This window comes from Magallana gigas, chromosome 5 (assembly GCF_963853765.1).
Source record: "Magallana gigas chromosome 5, xbMagGiga1.1, whole genome shotgun sequence".
Classification (NCBI taxonomy): domain Eukaryota; kingdom Metazoa; phylum Mollusca; class Bivalvia; order Ostreida; family Ostreidae; genus Magallana; species Magallana gigas.
This window is the reverse complement of record NC_088857.1, coordinates 42623882-42641469: the sequence shown is the minus strand read 5'-3', so window position 1 is coordinate 42641469 and position 17588 is coordinate 42623882. Positions and strand designations below refer to the sequence as shown.

The following is a 17588-nucleotide window of genomic DNA, read 5'->3' as shown; positions in this document are numbered from 1 at the left end:
TTAAATTCCATTTCAAGCCGAAGTAAAGATATATTGTGGCGGAATATTCTAGAAAAGATTGGTCATTTATTCGACATCCTGTTGTGTGTTGGAAAAGGGGTATTTTTTGTCGATCCAGAGTTATACATTAGTTAACTACTTGTTATATCTTATTCATAATTGAGTCAAAATAATACACAGCTGTTTTGGCAAATTTTGTCAATATCATTGAACATTTTTGCCAAACATTACAAATCATGAAAAAAATATTCTTAAAAATTAAGATGTTACCAATATTTTACATCAACAAAGGTTACATATATTACCAATATTTAGGCTAATAGTGTTGTATATTTTTTATCAGAGTTGTTTAAAATAAAATATTCATCTTCAATTCAATGTGAAATTTACACATTTAATTAAACATGCCATAAGACTTATATAGATGTTTAAGGAATGAATTAAATATTTATTTGTTTTATACGATATACAAGAGGCCCATGGGCCACATCGCTCACCTGAACAGCAGTTCCTTGTAACATTACATTTCGTAGCATATGCTTTTTCTATTTTAAACATTGAACCCCTTTCTGGGGACCCATTTATGGTCCGAGGTTTATGGTTGGCTTGAACAACATAAATAGTAACATAGGAATGAAAATGTGAAGCACTGCGGTGGGACCGCACGTACACAACCTGAAAAACTGAACATAGCAGAGTTCCACTTCAAGAGGAATAACTCTCAGACTGTACAGAACACAAGAAAGATAACTCTTGGTTCCACTACATTAGAGTTTACACAATTTGAGGATCCTTGCATAGTAATCTCACAAACTGTAGCATTATAGTTCTCGAGAAAAACTTTTTAAAAACATTTTCAATATATCTTTCTATGTTAAACTTTGAACCCCTCTTGGGGCCACAGTATTAGTCCAGTGCTAAAGTTTTAATTATTTGGAACCTACATTATTTAAGGATGCTTGCCTAGTTATCTCACAAGCTGAAGCATTATAGTTCCCTAGAAAAAGATTTTTCAACATTTTCCCTCTATATTTCTATGCTAAACTTTGAACACCTCTTGGGGCCCCAGTATTAGATTGAGATCACGGCTTTTATAATTTCGAATCTACACTATTTGAGGGTGCTGACGTAGTTATCTGACAAATTGATGCATTGTAGTTCTCGAAAAGAAGATTTTTAAACATTTTCCATATATACCGGTACTTCTACATTTAACTTTAAACCCATCTTGGGTCTCTAGTATTAGTCCAGGGGTCACTATTTTAAAACTGTCGAACCTTCATTATCCAAGGTTGTATGCATGATAGTAATCTCACAAATTGAAGCATTGTAGTTCTCGAGAAGAAGATTTTTTAACATGTTACCTTTATATTTCTTTAATAAATTTTGACCCCATCTTGGGGCCCCAGTATTGGTCCGGGGGTCACGATTTTACCAATTAGGAATCTACATAATCGAAGGATGCATGCATAGAAATTCCACAAACTAAAACATTGTAGTTCTTGAGAAGAAAATTTTTAAACTTTTCCTTTATGTTTTTTAAAATGTTTAAATTTTGAACCCCTCTTGGTGCCCATCAATTGTCCGGGAGTTACAATTTTTTGAATCTACATTATTTAAGGATGTACATGTATGCATAGTAATATCCCAAACAGTTGCACTATAGTTCTTGAGAAGAAGATTTTAAAACATTTTCCTACATATGTTAAAATCTAAACCCCTACTGGGGCCCCACTTTTTGTTCGGGGGTCACGATTTTTACAATCTTCACTATGTATACAACCTTTTGTGTATGTATTGGCATTTTTGGTGAAGTGGTTCTTGAGAAGAAAATTTTTAAACATTTTTCATATGTAGTTCTATGTTAAACTTTGAACCCCGCCTGGGGCCCCAGTCTTGGTCCGAGGGTCACGATTTCTACAATTTAGAATCTTCATTATACATACAAGCTTTTGTGTAAATATTGGCATTTCTGGTGCCGTGGTTCTTGAGAAAAAGATTTTTTAAACAATTTCCTAAGGTATTTCTATGTTAAACTTTGAACCCCGCCTGGGGCCCCAGTCTTGGTCCGAGGGGCACGATTTTTACAATTTAAAATCGTCACTAAATATACAAGCTTTTGTGTAAATATTGGCATTTCTGGTGCAGTGGTTCTTGAGAGGAAGATTTTTAAACATTTTCCTATGTATTTCTATGTTAAACTTTGAACCCCGCCTGGGGCCCCAGTTTTGGTCCGAGGGTCACCATTTTTACAATTTAGAATCTTCACTATGTATACAAGCTTTTGTGTAAATATTGGCATTTCTGGTGCAGTGGTTCTTAAGAAGAATATTTTAAAAAAAATTTCCTATGTATTTCTATGTTAAACTTTGAACCCCGCCTGGGGCCCCAGTTTTGGTCCGAGGGTCACGATTTTTACAATTTAGAATCTTCACTACATATACAAGTTTTTGTGTAAATATTGGCATTTCTGGTGCAGTGGTTCTTGAGAAGAACATTTTTTAAACATTTTCCATATGTTGTTCTATGTTAAACTTTGAACCCCGCCTGGGGCCCCAGTTTTGGTCCGAGGGTCACCATTTTTACAATTTAGAATCTTCACTATATATAAAAGCTTTTGTGTAAATATTGGCATTTCTGGTGCAGTGGTTCTTGAGAAGAAGATTTTTTAAACATTTTCCTATGTATTTCTATGTTAAACTTTGAACCCCGCCTGGGGCCCCAGTTTTGGTCCGAGGGTCACGATTTTTATAATTTAGAATCTTCACTATATATACAAGCTTTTGTGTAAATATTGGCATTTCTGGTGCCGTGGTTCTTGAGAAGAAGATTTTTAAAGACATGCACCCTAAACTTACTGTTTCGCAATTATCTCCCTTTTGAAAAGGGCTGTGCCCTTTATTTTAACAATTTATAACCCCCTTTCCATAAGGATGCTTTGTACCAAATTTGGTTAAATTTGGCCCAGTGGTTTTTGAGAAGAAGTTGAAAATGTGAAAAGTTTACAGACGGACGGACAGACAGACGGACGGACGGACGGACGACGGACAACGGGTGATCAGAAAAGCTCACTTGAACCTTCGGTTCAGGTGAGCTAAAAATGGTTTGGGGCAGTTTACGCTTTATAAACCGCGAAGCGGTTTTTAAAAAAGCGTAAACTGTTTCAAACCATTTTATATCGTATAAAACTAATAAATATTGAATTCATTGCTTTTAATTTAATTTTTTTACTCTTCATTGTTGATAAAAATGGTCATTTCACCTTTAAAATGACGTATAATTGTACAAAATTCAAACATAACGTCAGGCGTAAGTTAATAGGGAGCGAAGCGAGCTCTAAGAACCAGTGTGCGCGGGAAAAAAAACGAGCTAAACCGACAGTTCATCAAAAAAAATTTGTCTACGTCCCATAATGCTCTCTAATGTTTTCACCCGTGGTGCTATGCCAAAAATGGCTGACTTTTAACTCTTAATTTACAGTGACTTAAAGTTTGAAGACACGTTTTGAGTACCGCATATGCTTTGGCGTACGGAAGCGTATTAGTGCCACATATACACTTCACATTTTTTTTATTTTCTACACTTTAAAGTGTAAATTTTACACTTTAATCTGAAAATTTTAAACACTTTAATCTGTAAAATTCACACATTAATGTGTAAAATTCACACTTTAAAGTGTAAAATTCACACTTTAATCTGTAAAATTCACACATTAATGTGTAAAATTCAAACTTTAAAGTGTAAAATTCACACTTTAATCTGTAAAATTCACACTTTATTTACACTTTAATCTGTAAAATTCACACTTTAATCTGTAAAATTCACACTTTAATCTGTAAACTTTACAGATGGTTTGATCGAAGCATTATGGACTGAAATATTTTAATTAGTAAATATTTCAAACTTTGTCTTAAATACAGTGACATCATTACACGGTGATATTTTTAAAAAAAAACGTGGATTTTTCAAATAGAGATAAGTGGTTTTATGCCTCGGCTTTTTTCCTCACTTTTTTATGATGATTTTACAATAAAAATAACAAATAGTGTTGAATTACTGATCATTCAAAGAATATACATTATGTATCATTCTGTCTAAACCTCGATTTAGCATAAGTACGTTCAGTACTTTGAGTTGTGTACGTACTACAAAAACTTGATTAAATAAAATTGTACTGTATACAAATGAATACAATTGACGCTTTAAACTAGTAAAAGTCTTGTATACATTTAGCAGGCTTGAAGACTGTGTATTTGCATAAAAGTGAACAAAAAGTCAAAACCCCAACACATTGTTACAGATAATTCTACATTTTATGTTGCGGCCACCATATAATTATGTGGTGGCCAGCTGGCCGTCAGATAAATTAGTGGTGATCACTAGTTTTAAGTCCATTAAATTATCACTTTTTACAGTTTTTGTGAAAATTTTAATCTGATTGAATGAGACGAGGGAAACGGCTTGCATTATAAAAAGCCCTTAGCGTTGAACATTTTTTGGCCATGTGACACTGATACATTTTGTCTAAGAGAATTTAATTATAACTGTTTCAGTTTTTGAAAAATTGAATACTGTTAATGAGAACTCATTTCTCGATTGCAATGTTTATTATTAAGATCAAAGAAATGTCGGACATTTAATTAAAACAGCCATGTGGTGTTGACATAGTATTTTACAGATTAATGTGTGATTTTTACAGATATATGTGTAAAATTTACAGATTAAAGTGTGAATTTGACACTTTAAAGTGTGAAATTTACACTTAAAAGTGTGAATTTTACAGATTAAAGTGTAAAATTTACAGATTAAAGTGTGAATTTTACAGATTAAAGTGTAAAATTTACAGATTAAAGTTTAAATTTTTACAGATTAAAGTGTAAATTTTACACTTTAAAGTTTTGAATTTTACAGATTAAAGTGTGAATTTTACACATTAAAGTTTGAATTTTACACTTTAAAGTGTAAATTTTACATATTAATGTCTGAATTTTACACTTTAAAGTGTGAATTTTACAGATTAATGTGTGATTTTTACATATATATGTGTAAAATTTACAGATTAAAGTGTGAATTTGACACTTTAAAGTGTGAAATTTACACTTAAAAGTGTGAATTTTACAGATTAAAGTGTAAAATTTACAGATTAAAGTGTACATTTTACACTTTGAAGTGTAAATTTACAGATTAAAGTGTGAATTTTACACTTTAAAGTGTGAATTTTACAGCTTAAAGTGTAAAAATTTACAGATTAAAGTCTAAAATTTACAGATTAAAATGTAAATTTTACAGTTTAAAATGTAAATTTTACAGTTTAAAATGTGAATTTTACAGATTAAAGTGTGAATTTTACTGAAATTAGAAATGCAGTCGTAACTAATCGGCCATTTCTGCGGGCAAAAGTTGTTTTGTTGATTGGAATTGTTCGCGCAATTTCGGTTTCATTTTTGAAAATGCGGCAACGCAATTGTTGTCCCCTTAATGCAAATGTTTTGGCCGACCAATGAAATCATCCGTTACTTGATGCTCCTGGGTTGGTACACGTAGGTAAGTTTGTCAAGTCAGTCAGACTTGGAAAAAAGTTTTTTAAGGAATATTTTGTAATGCCAGTTTTGCAAAAGGTTTCGTAAGATAATAAATGTTAATAGTAACGTCTGTTTAGCATGTTTTTATATAATTTTGAAGAAATGTTATCTAAAATTTCCTTTGATCCAAGCCGGCTAGTGCTGATGTGGCAGGCATGGCGGATTTTGTTATTCAGAATTTTCTCTGCAAACATAATAAAACGTTTGAAATATTAATAAAAGCAAGAAAATACTGATATTTCACTCGTTGCAAGATATCCCTGTTCTTAATAAGCTCGGAAAGTTTTGTTTTAGAATTTGGAGTGTGATTTAGAATTTACATTCTTAATCCGAGATTCACTGTTGGACTAGTTGAATTGCAGACGTTTAGGCCCCAACATGTTTAGGCCCCAAGACGGTTAGGCCCCAGGTAAGATGTTTAGGCCCCAAGATGTTTAGGCACCTGTTGTTAATAATAATAACTGATAGTTGAAAGTACATGGCTTTTAAGCACTTTGGAGCCAATTAATTTGTAGTAAACTAACAATCGTTACGCAAACATGGCGTTGTTTACTTTATATACAAGTTCTTGAAAAACTTTAATCAAGAAAAACATTATACTATTAACTTGCATGCACACGCTATCAATGATAGTATCATCGTGCGTGGTTATGTGTCCGTACTTTAAATCAGTTAATACCGTGATCAAATCATACTATCATCACAAAGAAACGAACAAATGTTATATAAGGGGAAGTATTTCATTATTGATATTTCAAGAAAAGAAAACAAATTATTGTATTTTTTTCTATTATAGGAATTATACAACACTTGAATGTCATAAAATTGTTCAGTAAGCTTATTTATGGCAACTGATTTATACATAATATTTTTAAGAACCCTTATATATCCTAAAAGAATTCACCTACTTATTACCCAAATACAAGTGAAATATTATTTCTGTGATCAAACTTGTACAATTAAAGGATATCTCCCCAAATTACAGAGTTCTTGAAATCTTTTTTCCACTGTCAGTCATTTAGACTGACAACCATCAGAAGTTTGTCAGTCCAGCCTGATTTCTATCAGTCCAAACATTTTCAATAGAAAGATGAAAAACTACAAGTATATTTGCCATATAGTTTCTCTCATTTTTACCTTAATTATTCTGTTTTCTCCTAACTTTCACATTCTGGCTCCTGATAACATTCTTATTTATCACTTCATTAATTATTTTTATTTCCTTCCCTCTCTCATTATCAACTTTCTTCTTGTTCTCTTTCTCGTTCTCTTTCTGCACATCTCATATGTAACTAGGGCTCGGTTGTCAGAAAGCGGAGTTCTTATTTCCCGAAAAAATTTATAAGTGATTACATTGGGATTTTTGTGTGTATTTCTGTGTATTGCAAAAAAAACATTCACTGAAAACCCTGTTTCGGTGTATGCAATGTACATTGAAAAAACGTAACGAGACAACACTCGCCATCTTGGATTTATAGGGGGCCCTCAGTTCACGCTATGTTTAAAACAAGTTCTCCAATTTCTCCCATGATTTCTGACGACATCAAGGTTGGAAAATGATTGAAAGACTTATTCCTATTGTCTGACTAGATCTGTTAGCTGCATTATAAACACACCGTATCAATATGTACGAAATACTCGCCAAACTTATCGAAAGCAACGGAAGTAATAATTACTGAGGTGTTCCGGAAATGTATAATAAGTCTAGAGAGAGCGAAAAAAACCGCGAAAAACTTCTTTAGATTTATCGTATGCGTTCGGATCTCCTCAGTTATGAAAATTAGTTATATTTTTGCAAGTTACTCTGTCCATATCTACCGGTCATTTGGACTGACAGGCAACCTCAAGTAATCGGTCCTTGGTTATTTTTATCGGTCTTGCCGACAGGACCGAAAGATTTCAAGAACTCTGAAATTATGTAATTTTTCTGCCAATGAAGCTTAACTTGTATTTGGCCTGTCTTCTTTTGGAGACCCGGCTCTTCATGGTTTACTTCCAAAGTGAGGTGTGCAACCCTATTGTATTACTAGAGGATCTCTTCATTATCTTCTCCTAATTAGCACCTATCTAGAGAGGGAGCAGGATCGATACGGTGGGGGTGTTGTTTTAACAATTTAATTCATGTCATACACAAAGTACATGAAAGTCTTTACCGTTTCTTTGATCTCTAATTAGAAATTTAAATTTAGAAAATATAATGATGTGACAAAATGATATGATATTTAAAAAATAATAAATTATGCATAAGATGCAGATTATACTTCTTTATAATTTTTAAAGTAAATGAAGTTTTAAATAATAAAATGTAAATTATGATTTACTTATACAAATGGATGCTGGTGCCTAAACCATTATTCATTTAAAAAATAAAATGAAAATTATAATTAACTTAGAAAAATGTAGGCTGGTGCCTAAACATCTTGGGGCCTAAACATGTTGGGGCCTAAGCGTCTTATCAATGAAGGGCCTAAACATCTTGGGTCCTAAAAGTCTTGCTACCGACTAGTTTACCTTTTATGCCTTTCAGGTGTTTTGCTAACCAGTAGTACAGCATTAAAATGAAGTCCTCCTCAGCAGGATGGGGCCCACAGTGGCTCCTCAAAATGTCACCTGACAAACAAGACACCCTTCTGAAAATGTTGGTCCTGTCCATTGCAGCCATATTATGTAAGTTATGCAAGCTTTATTGTTTGCAGCAAAAGAATTTCCTCCCATAAACCCTCATTGTCAGTGGGTGAATTTGAAATTTAGGCTAAGCATTTCTTTAAAAACAAATTTGTCTGCTCAAATTTTAAACTGGACAAAATATTTTAAATGTGTGATTGAGCAAAATTTATGCTGTATACTGGCGTGCGACCAGTTCTCGCCGAGTACCATTTCTCGCCAGTACATTGTGACGTCATTTTTCGTATATAATTTTATGTGTTGATAAAATGACGTCACAATGTACTGGCGAGAAATGGTACTCGGCGAGAACTGGTCGCACGCCAGTACAGTTTATTCCAAAAATTCTATTAAAATATGCAATTCATTGTAGATCTAATTTGCATACAGTGTCCAAGTGTTCAGCATTTGAAAATTGAAATCATGAAGCATTTAAAAGCCCATTTTGAAAATATTTTTCTTTCAGCATTTTCAACAAGGCTGTTTTCAGTTTTACGATTTGAAAGTGTTATCCACGAGTTTGATCCCTACTTTAACTACCGCACCACTAGATACCTGACTGAGGAAGGATTCTATAGCTTCCACAACTGGTTTGATGATAGAGCATGGTATCCCCTGGGTCGTATCATTGGAGGAACAATCTACCCTGGTGAGAAATTAAATGATATCACATAATCATAACAATGATTGCTTTAAAATGTATTACACCTTCTTATTATACCCCCGCAAACGAAGTTTAGGGGGGTATATTGGTTTCACCCTGTCCGTCTGTCTGTCTGTCCGTCTGTCTGTCTGTCCGTCTGTCCGTCTGTCTGTAGACGCAACTTTGTCCCCCCTATAGAATTTTTTATTACTGCATGGAACAGTTTGAAAATTTGTACATATGTTGAACACCATCTGAAGATGTGCACCTGCAATTTTTTTTAAGATCAGACAAGATTTAATGATTTTATGACAGTATTCATTTTCCTTATTACGGGCCGCCGGAAGGCGGTCCGTTATTTGATACACATTTAAATATTGTTACTGCGTTTCTGCGGGATAGTTCTCTTTTAATAGAATTAATACTATGCTTATTTTTATGAATTAAACGTAAATTTGCATGTAGAAATATGTTTTATGCCTTTTAGAAAATATCACATATTTTTTGTTTTACTCGTAAATGAAAAGTAGGCCATACTTAGTACATTGTCGTATTTGGCGCGTTTTTATCGAGACTATAATCTATTCGGAAAATTTCAGAGTTCTTCATTCTTTTCAAAACAATGCATCAGGATCGGTATGCGGGACATACTAAAGACCTGAAATACGAAAGACCTGAATGTCATTAAATTTTATATAAATGATACATTTGAATTTCTATGTGCCGTGTCAAATAAAATGACTATATAATGCATTAAGTTTTTATTCAATACAATGCAAAAAAAAAAATGGTTTGAAATACATAATCTCCAAGAGAAAAATGATAAGTTGAACTTTTTATTAGAGTAATGTAAAAATCAATGTGTTCTCCATTGCTTCATACTATGGCAATGATCATACAATTTCCGTTAGAAATGCTTACAGTCACGAAATCGATTCTTTATGATAATAGTAAAATGTTAAACTTCAAAACAAGTTGCTGAAAGTATATTAAAATTTACCATACAAATTAGTACAACCAACTCTTATTTTCTTCTTTGTGGTGTGTTTTTATGTAAACAACCAATGATTTATACAACAGTTATATTTTTTGCGGCCCATTTGACGCTTGCGTCAATATGATTTCTTGTTCTATATATTGTACACTAATGTTGAAAAGTAAGGGAGGTAATCCTTACAGATTTTATTAATTAATTAATAGAAAACACTCTAAAATATATTTATATAAATACATCCAGATGGATTTTTTTGTCTTTATGTCTTAATTAATAAAAAAATAATTATTTTTTATAAGTATTCTATCAACTGACAATGCAAAGTTTTTGTTTGTCAATGATAAATTCTTAGGAGCTAATGAGAACATCAAAGACAAGTTTGGCTGAATTCATTTGTCCCAAGGGAGCCATTATCTGAGCCATGGCTCAGATGGAGCATGTGTTTAGGGGAAATTGATAATCTGTAAAATGGGTGATGGTTTTGGGGCTATTTTAAAACTGTTTCATGTAAACCAAAAGGTCTATTATTATAAGGAAATAAATAATATAATTATTAATAAAGAAGTTAAACTATTTTTAGAGGTTGTTTAAATTTATTTGTCAAGTAATTTGATGAAGTGACCCTATTGGGCATTAATTTAAATGAAATTCAAAATTACTGATATGATTGTAGTGTTTTGGCAATTTTGAAATTGTTTGTAATATTAAATTTTCTTTTTTACATATTTTTACATAGTATGGTAATTATGGTAATGTTTTGGGAGTTTATTAAATTTAACAAGCTCATCAAAAAAAATCATAGTCCTATGGGATCAATTTTCTGATATGGAGTTCAATTGTGCCATAGGAGAAAGTGAGGAAAATTTGAAACAACTAATTGCATCTGTCAAGACTCTTATTAGAAAGATATTGAAAGTTTTATCAACAGAAGAGCATTGCTTGGCTACCGGTATTTCTATTCACTGCAAAGGGAGGGGTTATTGTCATTTTGTTGGTTTTTCTTTAAATCAATTAAATTAAAAAAATATATCATCAAATACATACATTTGTAAATGTATTACTGTTATAGATATGTATTTACAGTGAAATTCTGACAATTTTGATTTTAATTTTTCTTTGTTAACTATTTTTTTTTTTTTTTTACAATTCTAGAATTTTTTTTTTGTATGTGTTCCAAACCTTAATTATTATTCAATTCAATTATTTGTCCCATTTGAAATTAGCCTAGCGGGGGTATTAGTCCCATTAGAACAGTTCTAGTTTAAAAAAAAAGAATTATATTATTTCAGGGTTGCAAATAACCACTCGCCCACTCGCAAATGCGAGTAATTTTTACTGTGGGCGACTATTTCTTAAAGATTTAGTTGCCCACATGGCTAGTATAAATTTTTTGGACAATCAAGGACCAACTTAAATTAAATAGTCACTTTTTGATCAGCAACTTCGTTGGAATTTCCTCCGTAAGAGAAGTTAAAGTTGCCCTATATTATGAGTTTACAATCGTTTGAATTAACCCCAAAGGCAATCAAATGATAATTAACTAATTCTGAAGAAGTTTTCACAGCTTCAGTTAACACCTGTTGTAATTAATAACTCGAGATTGTCTTATAAAAAATCTTATTTTTAAAAAGATAACTGTAAAAAAGCGGTTTTATGTTTATTTTAGCATTAATTTGACAGAATTATTAACTAATTACAAATTACCAACTAATAGTAATATCAACACTACAAGTAATAAACATCGGTTGCACAGTATGTGGTTGCATCACCCGTATTTATAACCCCGAAAGATGGTTGTAACTGGGTCAAAGGGTTGGACTAATACCTCAAAAATACACAGAAATACAGAGACTCATTTTATTCGTCATTAAGCGAACAATTACAAAACATCTCATCTATAAAATGTATAAATACAAAGAGAATTAAATTTAAAAAATTGGATCTAATTCAAATTAATAATGGCACTTTACAATTTTTATTCTACATGTATATATTTTAATATTATAAACTAATGTAGTGTTTTGTATTATGCATTATTGTTTTATGAATAACTACTGTTAATTTGTTTTATAATTGGTGCCCTAATTTTAGTGCCCTGATAGTGCAGTAGGCCCTAATACTGGAGCCTGCTGCCCTAACAGGTGCCCTAATGGTGTAGCAGGCCCTAATACTGGAGCCTGCTGCCCTAATGCCCTAATGGTGTAGCAGACCTCAGTACCGGAGCCTGCTGCCCTAATGCCCTAACATTGTTAGGTCTCTGGGCAGTGTATAAAAGGGGGAGAGAGAGAATGTGAGAAGAGCCGGGAGCCAGAGCCAGAAGGAAGAGAGCTAGGAGAGAGAGAGCCATTTGCATTTTGGATGTACATTTACAACTTGTTCGTATAATACACTTGATTCAACAGAAACCTGTGTTCGTCTTTAATAGATTTATTAAGATCTACTGGTTCTTAAAGTAAAACACAGAACCCACAAAAGTTTGTGACGCTGGAGCAAGGAGATCCCTTAGCGTTGACTTGGGGGGCCTTAAGAGAAAAACGTCGCACTTGGCTTCATTGTGAATATCAGTGGAGTGGGCCCCTATAAATTTTTGTGGGCTTCTATAACTTGAAAAGTTGGGAGCCCACATGGCCCCTGGGTTTGAAAATGTTATTTGCAACCCTGTATTTATTTAAATGTTTCTGGCACCTGGCTGCATCTCAGCCCACATATTAAAAATTATTTCTATTTTCCACTAAGGTTTAATGGTTACATCTGCTGTGTTTTACCATGCTTTGTGGTTCTTCAACATCACCATTGATATCAGAAATGTGTGTGTATTCCTGGCGCCAATGTTTTCAAGTTTCACTACACTTGTCACTTACTGGTTTACCAAGGAACTCAAGGTGAGAGCTTTTAAATTTTCTATTGTATCTGTGCTCATGTCCTGTATAAACTTTCATTATTATTCAGAGTAAAAGTCTGTAGCATGCCATGCTTTGATTTAAAACTTATATATATTATTCATGAATCCGAATTACAAGACAGAAAAGTAAAAAAAAATTCATGAATTCAAATGATAAAATGAATTGATATTTTCAGGATGCTGGTGCCGGGCTTGTAGCTGCTGCTATGATCGCCATTGTACCTGGATACATCTCCCGTTCTGTGGCTGGGTCCTATGATAACGAAGGAATTGCCATCTTCTGCATGCTGCTGACATATGCTCTGTGGATCAAGTCCGTCAAAACTGGGTCACTCTTCTGGTCCTGTCTGTGTGCCCTGGCCTACTTTTACATGGTAATTCTATCCTGTAAATTTTTCAAAGGTCTAAATCTTTATGTACTACCATGTGCATTTACACTTAATACCTCTTACCTTCCCAGTGCCTTTGTATTTTGATACTATTTGTTGTCGTTGTAGGTTTCCTCATGGGGAGGTTATGTTTTCCTGATCAACTTGATTCCTCTACACGTCCTGGCCCTTATGTTGACCGGCAGATTCTCTCACAGGATATATGTGGCTTATTCTGCTGTAAGTAAACACATGTAGGTCATCTGGCCAACATACGTCAAATTTATTCACAAATCCTTCACGTTTTACAAAGATTACTTTTACTTTTGACAGGTGTACTGCATTGGAACCATCCTGTCCATGCAGATCTCCTTTGTTGGCTTCCAACCTGTTCAGTCCAGTGAACATATGGCTGTAAGTATGGAAAATCTAGGATATAAATAAAAATGCTTTAATGTGTGCACTGTTCTTGCCTTGTTAAAGCTGAGCATTACTCGTTTAAAGCATTGTCAGCCATAGTTCTCTTTCTTTCCCGCTTTCCCTACAGGCCTTATATATACATGTAAGCCACAGAGCTCTTAACAGTTCAAAGTATTTCGATGTAGAGGTCTCACCTGTGTGGACATACATCTTTCGTTGCCATATTACTCGATCCCATTGAAATTGTCAATTTTTATGCACTTTTTCCAAGCCAGAAGAATGCTAACATCAAACATATAGATATTAATGCATTATCTACCAACAGAAAAATGTGCATAAAACTAGAAATAAATTCACAAAATCTAATATCACAAAAGGAATATTACGTATCGGCCACTAGTTTCAGGTGCGCAATCAGGTGTAAAGAAATTGAAGTGTTTATATACTAGCAACACTCTGATGGTGCCTACTTATGAGTAATGTTCAGCTTTAAAGTTGGAACTTTTGTTGTTATTATAAATTAGTTATGGTATTGTGCTATTTTGCTTTTGCAGGCCCTGGGAGTTTTTGGACTTTGCCAGATGCATGCCTTCATTGATTACGTGAGATCCAAGCTGAGTGTTGAACAGTTCAATATCTTGTTCAGGAGCATTGTCCTGATGGGTGCTGTTGTCAGTCTGTCTGTGGCTGCTATTGGAACCGCCACTGGCAGTATCCTTTCTTTCAAAATGAAATCATTTTCATGCTGTGACGTTTAGGAATATGTTGTGTAGGTTTTATTTGGAGCAACAACTGTGATGTAATAGAAGATGAAATATAGGAGATAGAATTTTTTATTGCAAGTTCTTAGAACTTTTCAATTTTTTTTTTATGATAAATGGGAAAATAAAACTTTTATATGGTATAATTTTTTTTCCAAGTACCAGGTAATGAACTATGCACAGCTGGTGCAGTATAGTGCTTGCGAAAGAGAAATATGTGTATACATGTAATAGATCCTTGACAGTGATAAGAAATCTCTCCCTGGACCGGGCGTTTCTACTCCCTGCTGGACCCTTCCTATGCCAAGAACAATATCCCCATTATTGCCTCGGTATCAGAACACCAGCCTACTACCTGGAGCTCCTTCTACTTTGACTTACAAATGCTTACCATCATGTTCCCAGGTCAGTTTCTGTTGGTGTATCTAGTTGTTAAAATTCTATTTTTTAAATTTAGCAAATTTTATTTAACAAAAAGGTAATACAGAGACAGAAATCAACATCAACTTATGCTAAAATCTGAAGTTATATAAGTAAAAAAAAATTATATAATTTTTTTAATTGTTCTACTTAAATATCAATGGATCAATTAAAACATTATTTCATCGTCTTTATTTTAGCTGGACTGTATTTCTGCTTTAACCGCCTGACGGATGCTAACATCTTCATCATCATGTACGGTGTCACCAGCATCTACTTTGCTGTATGTACATATACAGGATTTTTTAAAATTTCAATTAAAAACAAATTATTATGTCACTTCTTACATCATACATGTCCATGTATCATTTTAATTTTTATTACCTGCATAAACTAGTTCTCAGAAAATTTGAATTGTCTGAACAACTTCGAGTGTATGTTTCTGGCATTACTGATAGCAAAGTGCAATTATTTCAAACTTTAGATAATCATAGAAGTCTATATTTTATAAAGCTGTAATTCAACAACTTTAATATTTTGCAGGGTGTCATGGTCCGTTTGATGTTGGTCCTGGCTCCAGTCATGTGTATCCTGTCTGGTATCGGAGTTTCCTCCACTCTGAACACTTACATGAAGAACCTTGATGTCTCCCGAAAGGACAAAAAGACATCCAAAAAGAATGTGGATCACACTTACCCCTTCAAGAATGAGGTTTGTTCTGCTAATGAAGTAAACACTTACTGTGAAGAAAACACTTTTTATATTGATTTAAATTTATCTGTGTGAATAGAAATCATAGTCATCATTATTATGCTGGGAATTCATGTCAGAATACATGTGCATGTTTAATTTATATGTGTATGTACATGTTCATCATACTTCTCATTGTAAGCAAATAGATTAATCATAGATTTCATGATGAATAAGAATGGGGTTTATGAATATCAAATTATCAATCACATCTTCCATGTTTTGAAAGAATTGTTTAAGTCCATAAATAGGAAAGATAACTCTCACCTTATTGAAACGGATGTATTCAACCTCCGTTTTGTGTTGCTGTAGGTAGCGACTGGTGTTGTGTTCTTGGTGACAGCCTTTCTGATCACCTACACCTTCCACTGTACCTGGGTCACCTCCGAGGCGTACTCCAGCCCCTCTATTGTTCTGTCCGCGCGGGCCGGGGACGGAGGCAGGATCATCTTTGACGACTTCAGAGAGGCTTACTATTGGCTCCGACACAATACTCCAGAGGTAGAGGACCATTGGGAAAACTCAAAACCCAGAGTAGAATTATACTGCTCAAAATATGTTAATTTGTATGAGAAAAGTTTAACATTATGAACTAGCTAAGCAATTTAAGACTAAAATTGAACAAAAATTATTTTTACACGTATGACTAGGAATAAACAGAGGAATCTTTACGCATATGATTAATGAATTGTATAAATATTGTTTGCTTGTATTCACTGTGCTTTTTGGAACTTTACAGGATGCAAAAGTGATGTCATGGTGGGATTATGGGTACCAAATAACAGCAATGGCAAATAGAACTATTCTAGTAGATAACAACACTTGGAATAATACACACATATCCCGAGTAGGACAGGTAATTGTACTGTATAGTCATTCATGTAATATCATGATATTTTGATTGACGTCTAAAGTTATCATACCATTATTATGCATTTTTTTCATCCTTTCACTAAAACATCTATGCATGTTAGTCAATTATACATACATATACATATGGATTATTAGTAACTAGACAAGATGTTCCTGTTATGCAGACTAAAATATAAGAAATTCTTTATATTTTAGGCTATGGCATCAACAGAAGACAAGGCCTATGAAATTATGAGAGAACTAGATGTCAATTATGTATTGGTTATATTTGGAGGACTTACTGGGTATTCCTCTGATGGTAAGATTATGGAGTTCAAAATTTTAAGGAATTCTATGATAAAATTACCAGTAAAGCATAAATACTATGTATAGGGTTTTCACTCAATGTCATTTTTCACCTCTCAGAATTGTTAAGTAAAAGGTTCCATGGAATTGACATTCATGAGGCTATTTTGGGAAAGTAAAATGAGAGTGTGAATTGTAATCAGTATGCATTTTATTCAGTAGCAATTTTAAATTACTACAAAATGAATGTGCAGACTGAAATAATAATGATGTAGAAATCCCATTCAGAATTAGGGCTACTGTAATAAAAGATAGCATGGGTCTTTTTCAGATATTAATAAGTTTTTGTGGATGGTTCGTATTGGGGGCAGCACAGACCGAGGGGCACACATAAAAGAGGCCGATTACTACACCCCACAAGGAGAGTTTAGGATCGACAAAGAGGGGTCACCCACCCTCCTCAACTGTCTGATGTACAAGATGTGCTACTACAGATTCGGGGAAGTTTACACAGAGGGAGGTGAGTAAATAGTCATTGTCAGTCCCCCTTATTTGCCAACCATGGTATTTCTACCATAATCAAGAATTAATAATTTTTTATAATTTTATCAATGCATCTTTTGTTTCTCAACAGGAAAACCCACAGGATATGACAGAGTTAGAAATGCAGAAATAGGAAACAAAAATTTTGATCTGGATGTTTTAGAAGAAGCATACACCACAGAACATTGGCTTGTTCGTATTTATAAAGTTAAAGATTTAGATAACAGAGGGGCATAATTCTATATCAGAGACTTATCATTCATTTTTTTTTAAAAAATACATTACATATTGTTGTTTGGATTTTTTACAAACATTGTCAACTTGTAATGTTTATACATTGTTATAGATATACTGAAAAAATATTTACAAAGAAAACTTGTCCA

At 33.4% G+C, this 17588-nt stretch overlaps 1 protein-coding gene across 1 annotated transcript; it reads left to right on the top strand.

The window, feature by feature from the left end:
• Window positions 1-5433: 5433 nt before the first annotated feature.
• On the top strand, window positions 5434-17472 carry LOC105333050 (dolichyl-diphosphooligosaccharide--protein glycosyltransferase subunit STT3A). Its single transcript, XM_011435852.4, has 16 exons — window positions 5434-5544; window positions 8110-8249; window positions 8713-8895; window positions 12620-12765; window positions 12962-13159; window positions 13283-13393; window positions 13487-13567; window positions 14128-14284; window positions 14587-14739; window positions 14955-15037; window positions 15298-15465; window positions 15817-16005; window positions 16244-16360; window positions 16573-16675; window positions 16994-17182; window positions 17297-17472. The coding sequence occupies exons 2-16, from the start codon at window positions 8141-8143 to the stop codon at window positions 17440-17442; spliced, it is 2133 nt and encodes a 710-aa protein (XP_011434154.1). The 5' UTR covers window positions 5434-5544; window positions 8110-8140; the 3' UTR covers window positions 17443-17472.
• The last annotated feature ends 116 nt before the right edge of the window (window positions 17473-17588 follow it).